Raw genomic sequence first — 14,577 nt, 5'->3', positions numbered from 1 at the left:
TGTGATAAATTAACATGTAGGCTATTTAATTTAAGGAATTAATTTGAAATTTAGATTATTAAATTGTTCGGGTTTGAGTTAGTGTCCGTATTCAGTTCATTAAGAAAAAAAGGAAAATAATTTTAATCATCAATATAAAAATGCGTATCATAAAAAATAATAAAGATATAATAGTAGATAGTAAATCAAATGTATTAAATTGATAATTGGTGTGTAATTATTTGTTAATTTTATAAAAACGTTGATTAGATTACTTTTATGAATTTTCACTATTTAGAATCAAAAATCGAAAACTACTTAGTTTTGAATAGATTTTTTACTTTTCCCTTTTTGATTTTTAATATTAAACTATTTTTTTTTAGTTGATTAACTTTTTTCAGTAATAGCCCCAGATCCCATACCTTCTTCACTCGGTTGTGGTGGATTTTTTAATTTTTTTAACTTGTGTAATTTTATCAAGCTGAAAAAGCCAAATAGCTTTTAGAAGACGAGATCTGTGAAAGAACTCCCCACACTGTTGGGTGTTGATCCATGTTCATTTCTATGTTAAAAAATAAGAAAAATATTCATAATTTATTGATTTTAATTTCAAAAAATAAAAAATAATGATAAAAAAATAACAACGGAATTACCAATAACAAAGAATTTTCTTTTTTCTTTTTTCTGACAAAACTAACAGTTATAAAAACAAACAAATATATACAATTGAGTCATAAATATTTTAATAATCTAAATATAATATTCCTGAAAAATCTTTGAAAATTATTTAATTATTTATTTACCTTTTCTACAATGATAATCTTTGTGTGTTCTTATCTTTAATTATGTTTTATTTCCAAAAATATAACGAAAACAACAAATTCAAATTATGTATTATAACTTGTTTATAAACTTTTGAAAACCTTAAGATAAGATTTCTTGTTTATATAAATACAAAGTATATGTTTATGAAGAGAAATTACGGAATAATATTGTATACTTAAATCTTGATTTTACAAAATTTAATAGTCAGAAACGAATAATGAATGTTGATTGTCGCCGTCAATGATCATTTAATACTAAACCGCACAACTACCATCATATTTTTGTATTTTTAAGTGAGACAAGACAAAAACATAAAATATAAACTTTGTTCTTGATCTAAAATGTCTTTTTCTTGTACAATTCCTGTTTGTATACAGGAAAAAATACAATAGTTTGATAGGTTTTCAAAAATTAATTACTTTTTTCATACGATTTGGAAAGAAGATAACGGATTTTCAATTAAAATTCTAATTTGAAAAACTAAAAATGGTAAATACCAGTTGCCTTTAATGAATGTTTCATGAACGCAAATATGAGTTTTAATTGTATACTATACTTTTATTTATTATCTGTAAGATGACAATAACAGAGAAATCGATAAAACATGAATGAACAGAACTAAACATGACTAGGACTAAATTATTTTTTAAATTTTGTTTGCACGTTTCAACCACTATATAACTCATAATTTTTACATGTTTTTTTTTCATTATTACAAAATGTTTGTATTAGAAAGTGTTTAAAACCGAGACTCCGCAACACACGGTCAACATCAACAACAACAGCCAACTACAGTTGTTCAATTTCACTATATAACTGTAGAGAGGTAAGTGGTTTACTTGTTATCTGTAATGCGAGGAAATGTGTATGAAATTGCATTGTGGTAATAACATATTCGCTCTGAAATTAGTACTATCTAAAAACCTTCCCAGCTTGCTTTAAATACGTCATAAATCTCATTTTAACTTATTCTCTCATTTAATGGCCCCATTAAAAAAGAACTTTTTAGAGCCATTCAAAGATTTGCTTATCTGATCCATTTGCATTTGTGTGTGAATTGTTTTTTTGAAGTGAAAACTTCTTTAGGCGCGTTGAGCGTTTTGGTAGAGGGTAAAATCCTCGGTTCGCGTCACCGACATGCTAATGATACTAACCTGCATGAAAAAGTCAGTCTCGCTGTGTTAAAACTGTCCCGGCGGAGTATGAAAACAGACTTCGAAAATCAGTGACCTTTACGGCTTCCTCTCGCGATTTAAAAGTGAAGCCAATGTCGTACAATTCTGTAAGATGCGTCAAATTAAAGCTCTTAATATTGGCAATCTATTGGTTACATTTTTAAATATTAAAAAAATTTCGAAATAATTTTGATTATTGTTTACATTTTACATGGCGTTTACAATGACAAGAAAAAAGTAGTAAGCGAGGATTTTTTTTTATTTTTTGGTCAGACAAAATTTGTCAGCAAGAAAGTTGTGTGAAAATAGATGAATATTTTTTTTGTAATTTATCATTTTTTTATTGGAAGTTTAGTTTAGTCTGTAGTAGCGTATGAAGTGATGAGTGAACGTTTCTGCCGGAACTGTAGTTGGCGCATTGGCTCACTGATACCGTATTAACTCAATAAATTAGTTTATTGTGCAATAAAAATACCTTTACGAAAGAACCAAATTAATTTAACTAATTTATTAGTTTTAAAAATATTGTGGGTTTAATTGTTATTGCAATTATATACTTTATCCGTAGCAATAACTGTATTATTTACTTTTTTCGTGGATTTTAAAATTGGAAAATTAAAAAAATGTTATAATAATTTTAGATTTTATGAAATATGTTCATTTATTGTTTTTATTAAGATATTGTTAAGATAATTGTATATTAATTATTTTTTCAACCACTTTGTATTTATATTTTGTTCATGATTTGTTTAACCCACCATATGTAACTAATAAATAAAACATAAAAAAATTTCATATAATTTTTGCATATAGTTTTAATTAGGCTACTCTCAACTTAATAGTTCCGTTTTCACTTCTATCGGCAGTCCCACGACTGCTACTGTTTTTTTTTTTTTTTTTTTTTTTTTTTTTTTCAAAATAACTTGTTACAGTAAAAAATGTTATTTGAAATATTTTATGACTTTGTATTAGCCTATGAAGGATGGTGATCGCCTCTATTAGAGAGCACTGCGCTATACAAAACTATTGGATTAAAGAAGTACTAGTAAACTGTTAAAATTATCAGGTTGACTATATGTACTTATTTTTACGGTACAAGAGATATTATAAATAAATAAATATGCATAATAAGTTTGTTTTCATATAGTTACTTTTTTATTTCATATTTTAAAATTAAATTAGTTAAATTTGATATTTTTCTAGACTTGATTTGATAGCTAGAAAGGTTGTCATAAAGTCGACTTTAATTTTAGTGTTAGCGACACCAAAACCAGGCGGTATGCGTGGGTAAATGTTGCTTATAAAAAGTAATTGAATATATATATATATATATATATATATATATATATATATATATACTAGCTGTTTCCCGCGGCTTCGCACGCTTTTCGTAAGTTTTGCCCGCGTATGAGCATTTCTGGTTGAAGTAAATTATATTTCCAACCCCGATGTAGATTTTACCTTGATGTCACGATCAAGAAAATATGTCAAAAATGTATTGTACATGCATAATGTATTTTATTACAAAGTGGTCTACCACTCAACCTTTAAGTTCAACCAAAAATTTAGTTTAGACAATTATACATCATAACTTAGCGCCTTCAAATAGTGTTTCACTGTTTAATATACGTATCTATCTCGTAATTGCAGGTTATAATGTGCAGGCGCTTTGAAAACTTTTCTTCATTTTATTCGTTTATATTCACGACATAAGCGAATAATTCAGATAATAACTATCCTATCTTCTAAGTTAGACTAAATTACGGATACATGTGAAATTTGATTGAAATTGGTTCAGTCGTTTTGGAGTTTATTGGAAACATACATTGTGACTCAAGATTTTTATATATATATATATAAGATATATATATATATATATATATATATATATATATACATATATATCTTCTGCTTGAATTTGGAGATACCAAAAACCACTACTGCACAACTACACTAAGTGTACAAAGTATATTGATGTACTTCTATATAAGCACATGCATAGTTTTGAGATCTTCTTGTTAGCAGTTGAATAACAAAATATAATTCATATTGAATAAAAGGGACAGTTGATAAAATAAATAAATTTATTATTAAAATAACTTTTATATATTTGGTAGGAAGGAAAATGACAATTTATAAATAGGTATGGTAGTTTATAAGTTGCATTTAGTAAATATAAACAAGAAGAAACTAGTAATTGTATTGATATAGAGTAAGGAAACTATTTTCGGTTACTTTTACAATTCATTATAAATTAAAGATTCGTGATTTATGAAGTGTCACATTGGTCAATAAGTTAATAGATGGGTGGTGGTGGTGGTTGTGTGTTAGGTAAAATCCATCAACTATTTCGGTAGTCGACTCACGCCTAGAATACATTTTTACAGGTCAATAGCTATTCCATTACTTGAACAGTCGAATCATACAAAGTTCAAACTATCCAACTCCACCATATACAACGTGCCCACCTGATCACGACGTGGCCATCTTGTCTGCAATCAAGGACGTAGCCAACGAGGGGGTTCAAGGGACCTGCCCCCCCCCACCCCAAACTTTCGATTTTTCAATTACGTTTTTAGTAGACGATTATAATTAATTAAATAATTCGGTATTAATGACATGTACTGCTGAAAGATCGTTCTCAAAAAAGATACAAACAAGAAAGAAACGGGTAAAGAACCTTTTAAGGAACAAAATGAGGCCTTACTCTCTGCCCACTTTGGGAAAATGTCAGTTATCTGGACTCCTCCAATTGTTTTAATTTGGCCCTCTCATTGTAAAATCCTGCAAACATACAATGTTCGAACTATCCACAGTCCACCATATACAACCTTCCAACCTGGACTTGGTCTGCGATCATTGGCTTAATTTGGCCCACTCATTGTAAAATCCTGCAAATATGCAAATGACCGTAAATAAACTACACGCACAACCGATATTGTACCGGTTGCTAAACCAAGCATTTCAACCGACGCCCAAGGCTGAGTGTTCCCGTGTCACTGTGTCAGCTAGTTCGTATCTTATCCGGCTGTTCATGTGATAGCATAGCTAGATAGCGAAAACAGCTGATAGAATGACAACGACAACCGTGCACCACTTCTCTCTGTCTCGCTAAGTCAGCCGTACATATGTTTCAGATTAAACCACCAGCTCTAAAAGTTATTGGTTTTGAGTACATAAGAATTTTTGGAATGTTTATGTAGGAAAATCACGCAGAGTTCTACATTTTGATCTTAACTAACTAACCAACAAATGATTTCTACAATTATACCATGAAAATTGCTACAATGGGATCTACCCCCTCAAGTTGTTAATGGAAAGGACACCATACAACCGCAAGTAGATGTAGTAGAGCTGCGTGTTTTACTACTGGCTTTTACTGCTTTTAAAAATAATTTTCCGTCATTTGTTCTTGTAGAATTTTGTATTTTTAGGAATATCGTGAAACTTTCATCGTAACCTACCTAATAATAAGATACATAAATAAGGATACATGTTTGCCAAAGAAAGGATAACAAAATCAAGTGGTCTATTATTGCTGCCAAAATGTGCATTTAAGCATGGATTTTAAACGGCGAGTATTATAGATAGAATCTTATGTACGGGCTGCCATTCCAGACGTGAGGGTAATTATTATCAAGATAACAATTATTGAAAATTTGTTAATAAGCAATCGTTTGTTCTTTGCGAGAGGATTTTAATTTAATTCTAGTTAGATTATTACGCTTGTAATTGTATGCTTACACTTGAAATCTTTACCCATAAGTTCTGAAACAACATATCTTAAAATAAATTCATTGCACACCAAATATTTGACTCTACATTGTCCTCAGGTAGGCCTAAAACATGTATTTAAATAATTTCGCACAATGAAAAAAATGTAAGGCACAAATGTCATAAATCATAAATAGGCTAGGTTATGTTGGATATTCGCTAGGAACCTCAATGTGGGCTGTGTCTTGTCACAGTAAATCTGCTCTGAATAAGTTGTTTATGATTCGATTTAAATATAATGATGGCTCCATTATATTTGTGATAAAAATCCACTAAAACAGTATATTCTTGTAGTTCTATAGTAAAATTGCTGGTTTTTTAATACATTTATAGTTAAAAAGCTTTAATAGTAGCCATTTTGCTAATAATGAAGATAATATCATAATGTTATTTTTAGTAACTGGCCTTATTGCCATAAATATTTGACCCAAATTTGGTAGGATTTAAATTATTAGATTTTAAGATATTACTTTTTTTATAAAAACGCATGCAGACAGAGAACTAAGGAACGGACACCTATGTCATTACGGACAAATGTGTTTGTCTTCACCAGAGCGATAATGTGACATAACTTTGTCCAGAAAGTTACGGGACACTGTATATTGATTACGGTAGTTTTAGTATAATTGGTTATCAAAATAATCAAAAAAATGTTTTGAGATGCCATTGATTGTCGAATCTCTTTGATGAAGTAACAAAAATAAAACAACAAATTATAAAAACTGTAATAGACCATACTCAAAACACTTCACCAATAGGCGAGAACAGTTGGGACATGCATTAGTATAAAACTATATTGATCAGCACCAGTCACACGAGCATGAAATACGCTTTGTAAAACAAATTAAATACATGGGACTGGCGGGGGCTGAACTTATGCATTAGTATAAAACTATATTGATCAGCACCAGTCACACGAGCATGAAATACGCTTTGTAAAACAAATTAAATACATGGGACTGGCGGGGGCTGAGCTTATGCATTAGTATAAAACTATATTGATCAGCACCAGTCACACGAGCATGAAATACGCTTTGTAAAACAAATTAAATACATGGGACTGGCGGGGGCTGAACTTAGTATTATAATTCTTCAATTTCCGATGACGAGAGATTTTAGTCAGCTGAGCGTCAGCCGAAGTCTATTTACTCAAGGAGACATCTCGAGGGCAAACAGCTATAGACTAGAAATTTCGCACTAAACTCAAAAAACGAAAATATAGGTAAGATCGAGTTCGATGATGGTGCACGTCTCTCCATAGAATATTCCTCATCTGGCCAAGTCGCTGTCGATGGGTCAGCAGTCCCCGTGGCACGATAACAGGAAAGTGTTTAGTACTTTTTGACATAGTCAGGTCAAGGCAGCTTTATCGCCAACGAGATGAACCATATGCCACAAAAAGCGTACATGGCCTCGAAACATAGGGTACATACACAGAATTCGGCGCGTATTTTATTCCATATTTTAACATTTGTTTGTTGCTGTCTGTGTATTTATTTGTACCCTTAGCGGAACTTGTTACGCTATGAGGCCGTGTATATTTTTGCCTTATTTTCATTAGGAGAGTAAATCAAAGCTCAACTTGCAGAAGTTTAGCAAATTACCTAGTTCTATGCACAAAACAGCAATGCAGTCACTGCAATCTTGAGCTTCTTCACGTTATCTGATGTTGATTACAAACCACTTTAAGTGTGCAGGCAGGCTGATGACTTGTTTACTATCTCATAAACAATATTGTGCAACACAAATTATATATAGAGTGTTCCAAAACCACATCTCCACACGCGATTTGAATTTTGTGTCGAAATAAATTTATTTATGTTTTATTAATATACAAATATATATTAGCATATATACATGTTATAATAGCGTATTTAAATATTTAGGAAAACATTTTGGGATATGGTTCAACAGTTAAAATTAAACGGAAAAAGTTCGCCTCGTTTAGCGTTTGTTTGTCTGTTTGAACAAAACCAATCATAATTCGGAAACTATTTAAGTTACGGCGTTATTAAACAATATTGCACGTTTGTATGTTACAATGTAACTTTATGTAAAAAGGAATATGCATCGTTAATAATTTCAAAATGGCGACCTTTTAAATAACAAAAACACGTTTGACAGAAACAGCCGAATACAAAATAACATAATTATAAAAATGAAAGGCTGTGTAATGGATAGTATGTATGCTCGCTCTTCAAGTGAGATATATACACAGTGTTTATAAAAGGGTGTCACCCTTCTTTTAACACCCTGTATACAGCCTTCTGCCTTGAAGTCATTTGTAACAATATTTATTCTACATATTTTTATGTTTCGTAAGGTTTCAATACAGTCGGCCGCTGTAAATCGTACACATGTTTATGAAGCTTGCGATGATATGCACGCAAGTGAATAATACTTTGAAAAGTAAGTTATAATTGATTACAACCATACCAAATCCATGTATTTTTATAAACGCTTAAAAAATAAATAGATTGATACAAAAATATATAGCCTACATGAAATCGAGGCCGTTTAAGGTTCTTAGGTGATCTTACTTCAACGGCCACCATTTTGTAAAAAAATACATTTTTAGTGTTTTGCGGCATTATTTTCAAATAACATATTACTTTAAGATTATGCGAATATCGAAGATTGCACTTAAGATTTACATGCCACCTCCTACGGGATATCCGTTCCTCAAATGTAGTGTAAAGGTTACTGCATAGAAAAGTGATTAAGATAGCCGTTTAAAATTCTCTATAGTTAGTAATGTTTATCTGTTATGGTTTAAAAAATAATAATGGGTTTTCAAACCTTTACACACCCCGTATATGCACTCAATTATATTGATTGTTTATTTATACAATTAACACTACGGACATAGGGTTGTCTGAAAAGGTTAGTTTGGTCACAAAATTGGCAAGTCTGCCCAATTTATAGTTGCTGGGAAGCAGTCCAGTAGAACGTAAACAAACTTAACTTATTCGAATTGGGAATAAATTTAATTACGCAACTCCGCCCATCGGGAAAACAATTCATCGATAACAAAAGAACGTTGAGTTGAGCAGTTAGTTATTTTAAGGCCATAGCACAATATTCCAGAAAGAGTCGGTCAAGGTTTCCATATAAATAAGTGTTGCCTTCACTTATAAAACATATCATAGACAAAATACATATACAGAACCAACTTTGGCATAAGCGGTATATACATTGGTGGTAACATATTATCATATACTTGATCATAGTAACAGTTATATTAGTTAATTAAATAAATGTGAAGATTTGTCACTAATTTATTAGTAATAATCAATTTGTTAATGGACCGTTTTAAATTAAATTTTGAAAGATGTATATAAAGACATCAAAAGGACGTTTATAAAGAAAAGTGCAAAGTTTGTTGTCTGTAGCTTTACTAGTTCCAGTGAAAATATTTTTTTTATGAAAAATACTAAATAGTGGCTAGTAGCTGAACGACACATTTCTTTACCTATGTTTATATGGCATATTTTGTTTGAAATTATGAGTTCTATCAGCCACAGAAGTTTATGACATATATATATACACACATTAAATTGTATAGATGGCAATTGCCTTATTTAATTTCAATAAACATTGAATCGCAAAAAGTACTTGCTCCGCCGGGAGTCGAACCCGGATCTCTCACTTGCCGGGTGAATGTGCTACCATTACACCACAGAGCGCTTACTTTTTCCGAATTCAATTATTTTGTATTTGGCCGTATCTGTCACATAAGCGTTTAAATAAGCAAACTAACATATGATCGGAAGACCAAATTCAAACGACTTTTATTTACATTAAATTGTATAAATGGCAATTGAATATATATATATATATATATATATATATATATATATATATATATATATATATATATAGGATTATAATTAATTGAAGGTTTATTTTTTTATGTATTAAAATGTATTGTCTCGAAATTGATTATTTTTAATGATTTGGGCTCAATAAATTATAAATATTCTATTTAAGGCTTTCATTTAAAGTCACAATTTGTAGAAGTGATTTCATAATGAGTCCTTTTTGTAAACAATAAATGGGACTCATGTCAACAATTTTTATTTGTTAGTGTATTTGATTTAGTATTTTTATAATTGCTTTATAATATAATACATTAACAAATTTTTTAAATAGCCATTTAAAACTTTTTCATAGTCATATTTTATTTTTGAGTCACCTTCAAGGAAAAAACATAAAACGGATGCATTAAAATTAAAATAAAATAAAAGAATACATTGTAATTTCCAATGAACTTACTAGTTTGGTAACGTTTGTAAAAGCCCACGGCACGTCCCGACGCTTGCTGCTCAGGATTACGACGGCCTCAAAGGGGGCAAGGGTCCACAATACCAGACAAGGGCCCCACACCAGGGCTGTCTGCTCAAAACATGGAGAGAGGTCTGGGTCCGGAGTGTCCCACGACTGTGCTGGGTCCTAAAACACAGAATAAAACTTTTAGAACATTTGCTGCTGGGTGAAGGGTGCGATGAAACGCAAACTGTAGAGCAGTGCCGTACATCACAGCTGTCTACCCGAAACACGAAGAGAGATAACACTGTTAGGACCTCTTCATCGATTGACGTGTGATCTTATAGTCGAATTCTTAAACCCAACCAAATATCCCACCCTTAATTATGGTGATATAACGAGCTACTATGGTCAAAGAAACGACGTCTCACGAAAATATTGGGGACGGTAATGATAATTTTGTTTCTGTGGCCGATATTAGATTTTTATCATAATTTATTGTACAATGCATTTTACGTCAGTGGTAGATATACAACTATTTTGGTTAGTTTTTTGTTGACATCTTCAATGTTTAAGAAAATCAAATTGGTGTGATACGAAATCTCAAGATAATCTTATATAGGGTTCAACAGTGAACCTGTGGTAATGCTAAAGGTCAAATTCCGGTATATTGCACTTATTCGTCTATTTCTTGCCAGTGCAACTGTTGCAGTTGCTGAGGTAGCGGAGACGCTCAGTCTACCCCGCGTCGGCATTCTTTTCGTTAAGGTCAAGTCATCGGTAGGTTATTTTCCACAATGCAACGCACACAATCCGCTACAACTTTCACAGCTGATCGATACAGCTGATCGGAGTAACTTTATCAGTTTAATATTCTACTACTGCCAGAAGAAATCGAATGGATCATGTTCTACTGGCTCCGTTTACTAGATGGTTACTATGTGGATGGATTGTAGTCCGAATGTAACCATCTTGCCAGCCTTCTCTTGATCAGATCTACACAATAATGAGATTAGCAGAAAAGGATCGTATTACCTAGGAGTGACAGCATATGTATGAGGGGTCAGGTCTGATAACATATAAGAATGAATTGTTAAAGGATTGCAGTGATAAAGGAACACAAGATGTACGCTGTAATCTACACTAATCCTCATTGAATTACATTTACGATTTTCGTTATGATAAAATAGTAAAATTTGAGAATTGTATTAGCCATTTTCAAACGTATATATGTGCTCATAATGAAAAGGGCGTTTAACAATTACAGCTTTCAAGTCATACATAGTTTACCTCAACTTATGTTTTCTGAAGTTTAAAATAAATACAGAACTAAAGTCTAATTTGTGGACACTGCCCGTACCTTTGTTAATCTGTAACTTGTTGAGCGATAAAAAGTCTTTTCTGGTTACTGCAATGGAGAGAGGAAACAGTTGAAGAGTAAGCTATACAAGAAAGGACATCCAGTGATCTGTAATAACCACTAAACATTACAGTGAGGAGCCCGTCAATAAGTTGAAAACTGTAATTAGAGAGGACACCGGCCAACATTTAATTACGAGTATTTGAGCTCGAGGTACTAACCAAGATCTTTGGAGGAGTACTTAGTGGAGACAAAACTACGATATTGATCATCATTCAGATATAAACATGGACAAATAACACGCTACAACGCTATAAAGAGGGGGAGAAGATAATATTACATAAAACTAATATTTCGACGGTACGAGCATATACGCCACAATGCTGATCTAAAAATAAAAACCAGCAAGCAGGTCTAACACAATGTAATCAGACATCAAAGTTAGGTTATTTCGACGTGTGTTGACGGCCTAACTTTGCACGAGGCAGAAACTAAAGTTGATCGAGGTCTCCCAGTAGAGGTAAACATAGGTCCTCCTCCAAGACTACGTAGTCAGTTTGTAGTGTACGTAGTCTTTTCTCCAGTTTTCAGAACACGCGTCATCTACATAACGTTTCCACTGATCTATTATCAACCTATAATGACCGAGTTGGGGACTTCACGATGTTGAATATAACCAGAGGAAAATGTTCTCGATATTCTTAGAACAATTATCGCAGAGGAGTTATTTCCACGACCGCAGATAGATAACACTAACAGGGCGTAGTGGGAAATCCACCAGCATCAGTGACAGGACAATGTGGTGACGGAGTGTTGGCATCACTGGTCAGAGGTCCACTTTCCGTAATGGCAGTGATGTCGGCGTAGCCTGCGGCGGCGGCGTCGGCACATTGGCAACACTGCTTGCCATTATTATAGGATCGGTATCAGTGTTCTCCGGTTGACAAGTTATAAACAATCTCCCTTCATATTTGATGCACTAATGTTACAATGGTATAACCAATTGATGTTATTTTACAGCATTTAGTAACAATCCATTAACCTTTTAGTTTTTTGGGAAAGCTATGGCACCCGTTAGACAAATTTACTTCTCTACATAATAAGAACTATTATGGTAAATATAAATGTTGAAGATGGAGGTTGTATTGGCCATTCTTAATGTATTCACTACGTTGACAAGACGCAAAACAGTACTAATAACTTTCTATTTTTATGAGACCTTCTGATGGCTATCTTCATCAGACACACCCCCATATATACATACACATACACATACACATATACATACATGGATCTAAAATATCGGCCTATTGATCAGCCCTATGGGTGGTCAATTACCATGTAAAACTTTTCCTTTTCTGCTTTATTATGAGGCACATGTGTCAGATTAAATAGTTATAAGACATTGGGAAGTTTAAAAATAGAAATATACATCTTCTAGGAGGTGTTGTCCCATTTTAACCTTAATGGGTAGTCGATCTTCATGAAACATATTTTACTTGTTTGTTGAGAGGATTAGACTGTAAGTATTAAACAGAAACAGAAAGTATTTTAACTGACAATAGCGCAAAATTACCAACCTTGTCAACACAAGACTCTTTTAATCCGTTTATTACTTTATTGTCTAGTTCGAAGAAGCCTACTGTGACAGTTGGTTACGTAATAAGATATTTAATCCTAAAACTATACTACTTGTAGATGCTTCTACAATTTCAAATGTAATGTGAAAAGAATCAAATTCTCAGGTAAACGTAAGCTAATTTGTTTAATCTGCTCTAACTTAAAACAGATTTAAAACTTTACTGGTTTAAGCTTTCACTTTACTTTATTCCAAACGTGTACCATTTTTCACCTGGCAAATACATATTATGGACAATGGATATAACATCTTAAAACATTATGTAATAACGATCATTTAAGTTGGTATTAATTTATGTATTACAACAAATATTAATAACGAACGAGAGTTTCAACATAAATAATCATATTTTTCGTATAACTACTTGTCATCGACATTTTTCATACAGTAATTATAAAAATAAATTTATATTAAATTGGAATTTCACACCTATGTTGAGTATCTTACTTTCAATTTATAGTACAAATTTACTACAAGCAAGGCAATTCTTTGAGTTACACTCTTAATACGGCACTGATACTGTTGAGACATCTTGAATAATCATATTTTCTCAGGGCATTACTCTGCAAATGTTAAGCTGGGGTTGCCTCTCAGGGGGCTTCTTCACCATGGAGTGAGGCGCCTCAAGTTGGGCCGAAAGAGAAAGTTTTGTCCTCGGCCTCTCGTAACAATAGAAACTGACCATCGGTGCAGTTTGCTTTATTGGTTTGTTTCGTCATGAACTAACATTTACTAAAATTCTGACCATCGGCGCAAATGGCACACACCCTTCATTTGAGGTACCACTCGATAGGTCATCCTGTTTAACATATTCAGCTGCCCTTAACCCTAATTTTGATGAAGTGGAAGGTAACTTTAAATTCATAACAAATAATACTCAAATGGTTTTCTGAAAATTCCATACTATTTAAAAGTGATGATGAGAGGCTTGTGACCTTTGAGACAGTCAGTGTATACGACATTTCTAAAGAAAAAAAATCATGAAAATTACAAATACGATTGCGACTTTGATTTATTCTTCAATATAACTTTGAAATGAATAAACAAACTTACTAATACAAGTTCAAAAGCAATTTTGGATTAAAATATTTCGTCATAAGTGTTCTGTCTTTTAGAACAAATAAACCAAAAGTATGTCTTAATTGAGAACTCATAATGATTAAATGTCTCTGATCTTCATTTAATTTGACAAACTCTGCTTCTAGCGCTATGTTATTGGCGATTTCCACGTACTCAAACTAGTTTATCGCCAAGTCGAGATGAACAAAACCATCTCGCTACGTACTTGTAAATGAGTTGATATAGCATTGTTTATAATAATGCATTTTATGAGTGTGGTTTAAGTTCTTGTAAAATTAGATAACAATGGTAAGTGGTTTTAACTTCCTAGTCTAGTCTGACAGCAGAAGCTATTCATGTTGAGTTGTTCTCTTCAATTCGAGATCTAGTTGTCGATTTGCGCAGTCCTGTTGTAGCAACAGTGGGCGCGAGGATGTTGTGGACTAGGTTGTGACATGAAACGGAGTAGCTGTCACTCCTAGTGTAGACGAGACAAGCGG

General features: G+C 32.4%; 1 protein-coding gene across 1 annotated transcript in view; it reads right to left on the bottom strand.

Moving 5' to 3' along the window:
* Nucleotides 1-14,577, bottom strand: part of LOC124375220 (multidrug resistance-associated protein 1-like) — a 160,864-nt gene that overhangs the window by 124,850 nt on the left and 21,437 nt on the right. The window contains exon 2 of the mRNA XM_046833347.1: nucleotides 10,029-10,205. Within this exon, the coding sequence (XP_046689303.1) occupies nucleotides 10,029-10,205 (177 nt within the window). The remainder of the gene's footprint in view (nucleotides 1-10,028; nucleotides 10,206-14,577) is intronic.

The sequence above is a fragment of the Homalodisca vitripennis genome, chromosome 1 (assembly GCF_021130785.1).
Source record: "Homalodisca vitripennis isolate AUS2020 chromosome 1, UT_GWSS_2.1, whole genome shotgun sequence".
In the NCBI taxonomy this organism is placed as follows: domain Eukaryota; kingdom Metazoa; phylum Arthropoda; class Insecta; order Hemiptera; family Cicadellidae; genus Homalodisca; species Homalodisca vitripennis.
This window is presented reverse-complemented; position numbering and strand designations above follow the sequence as displayed.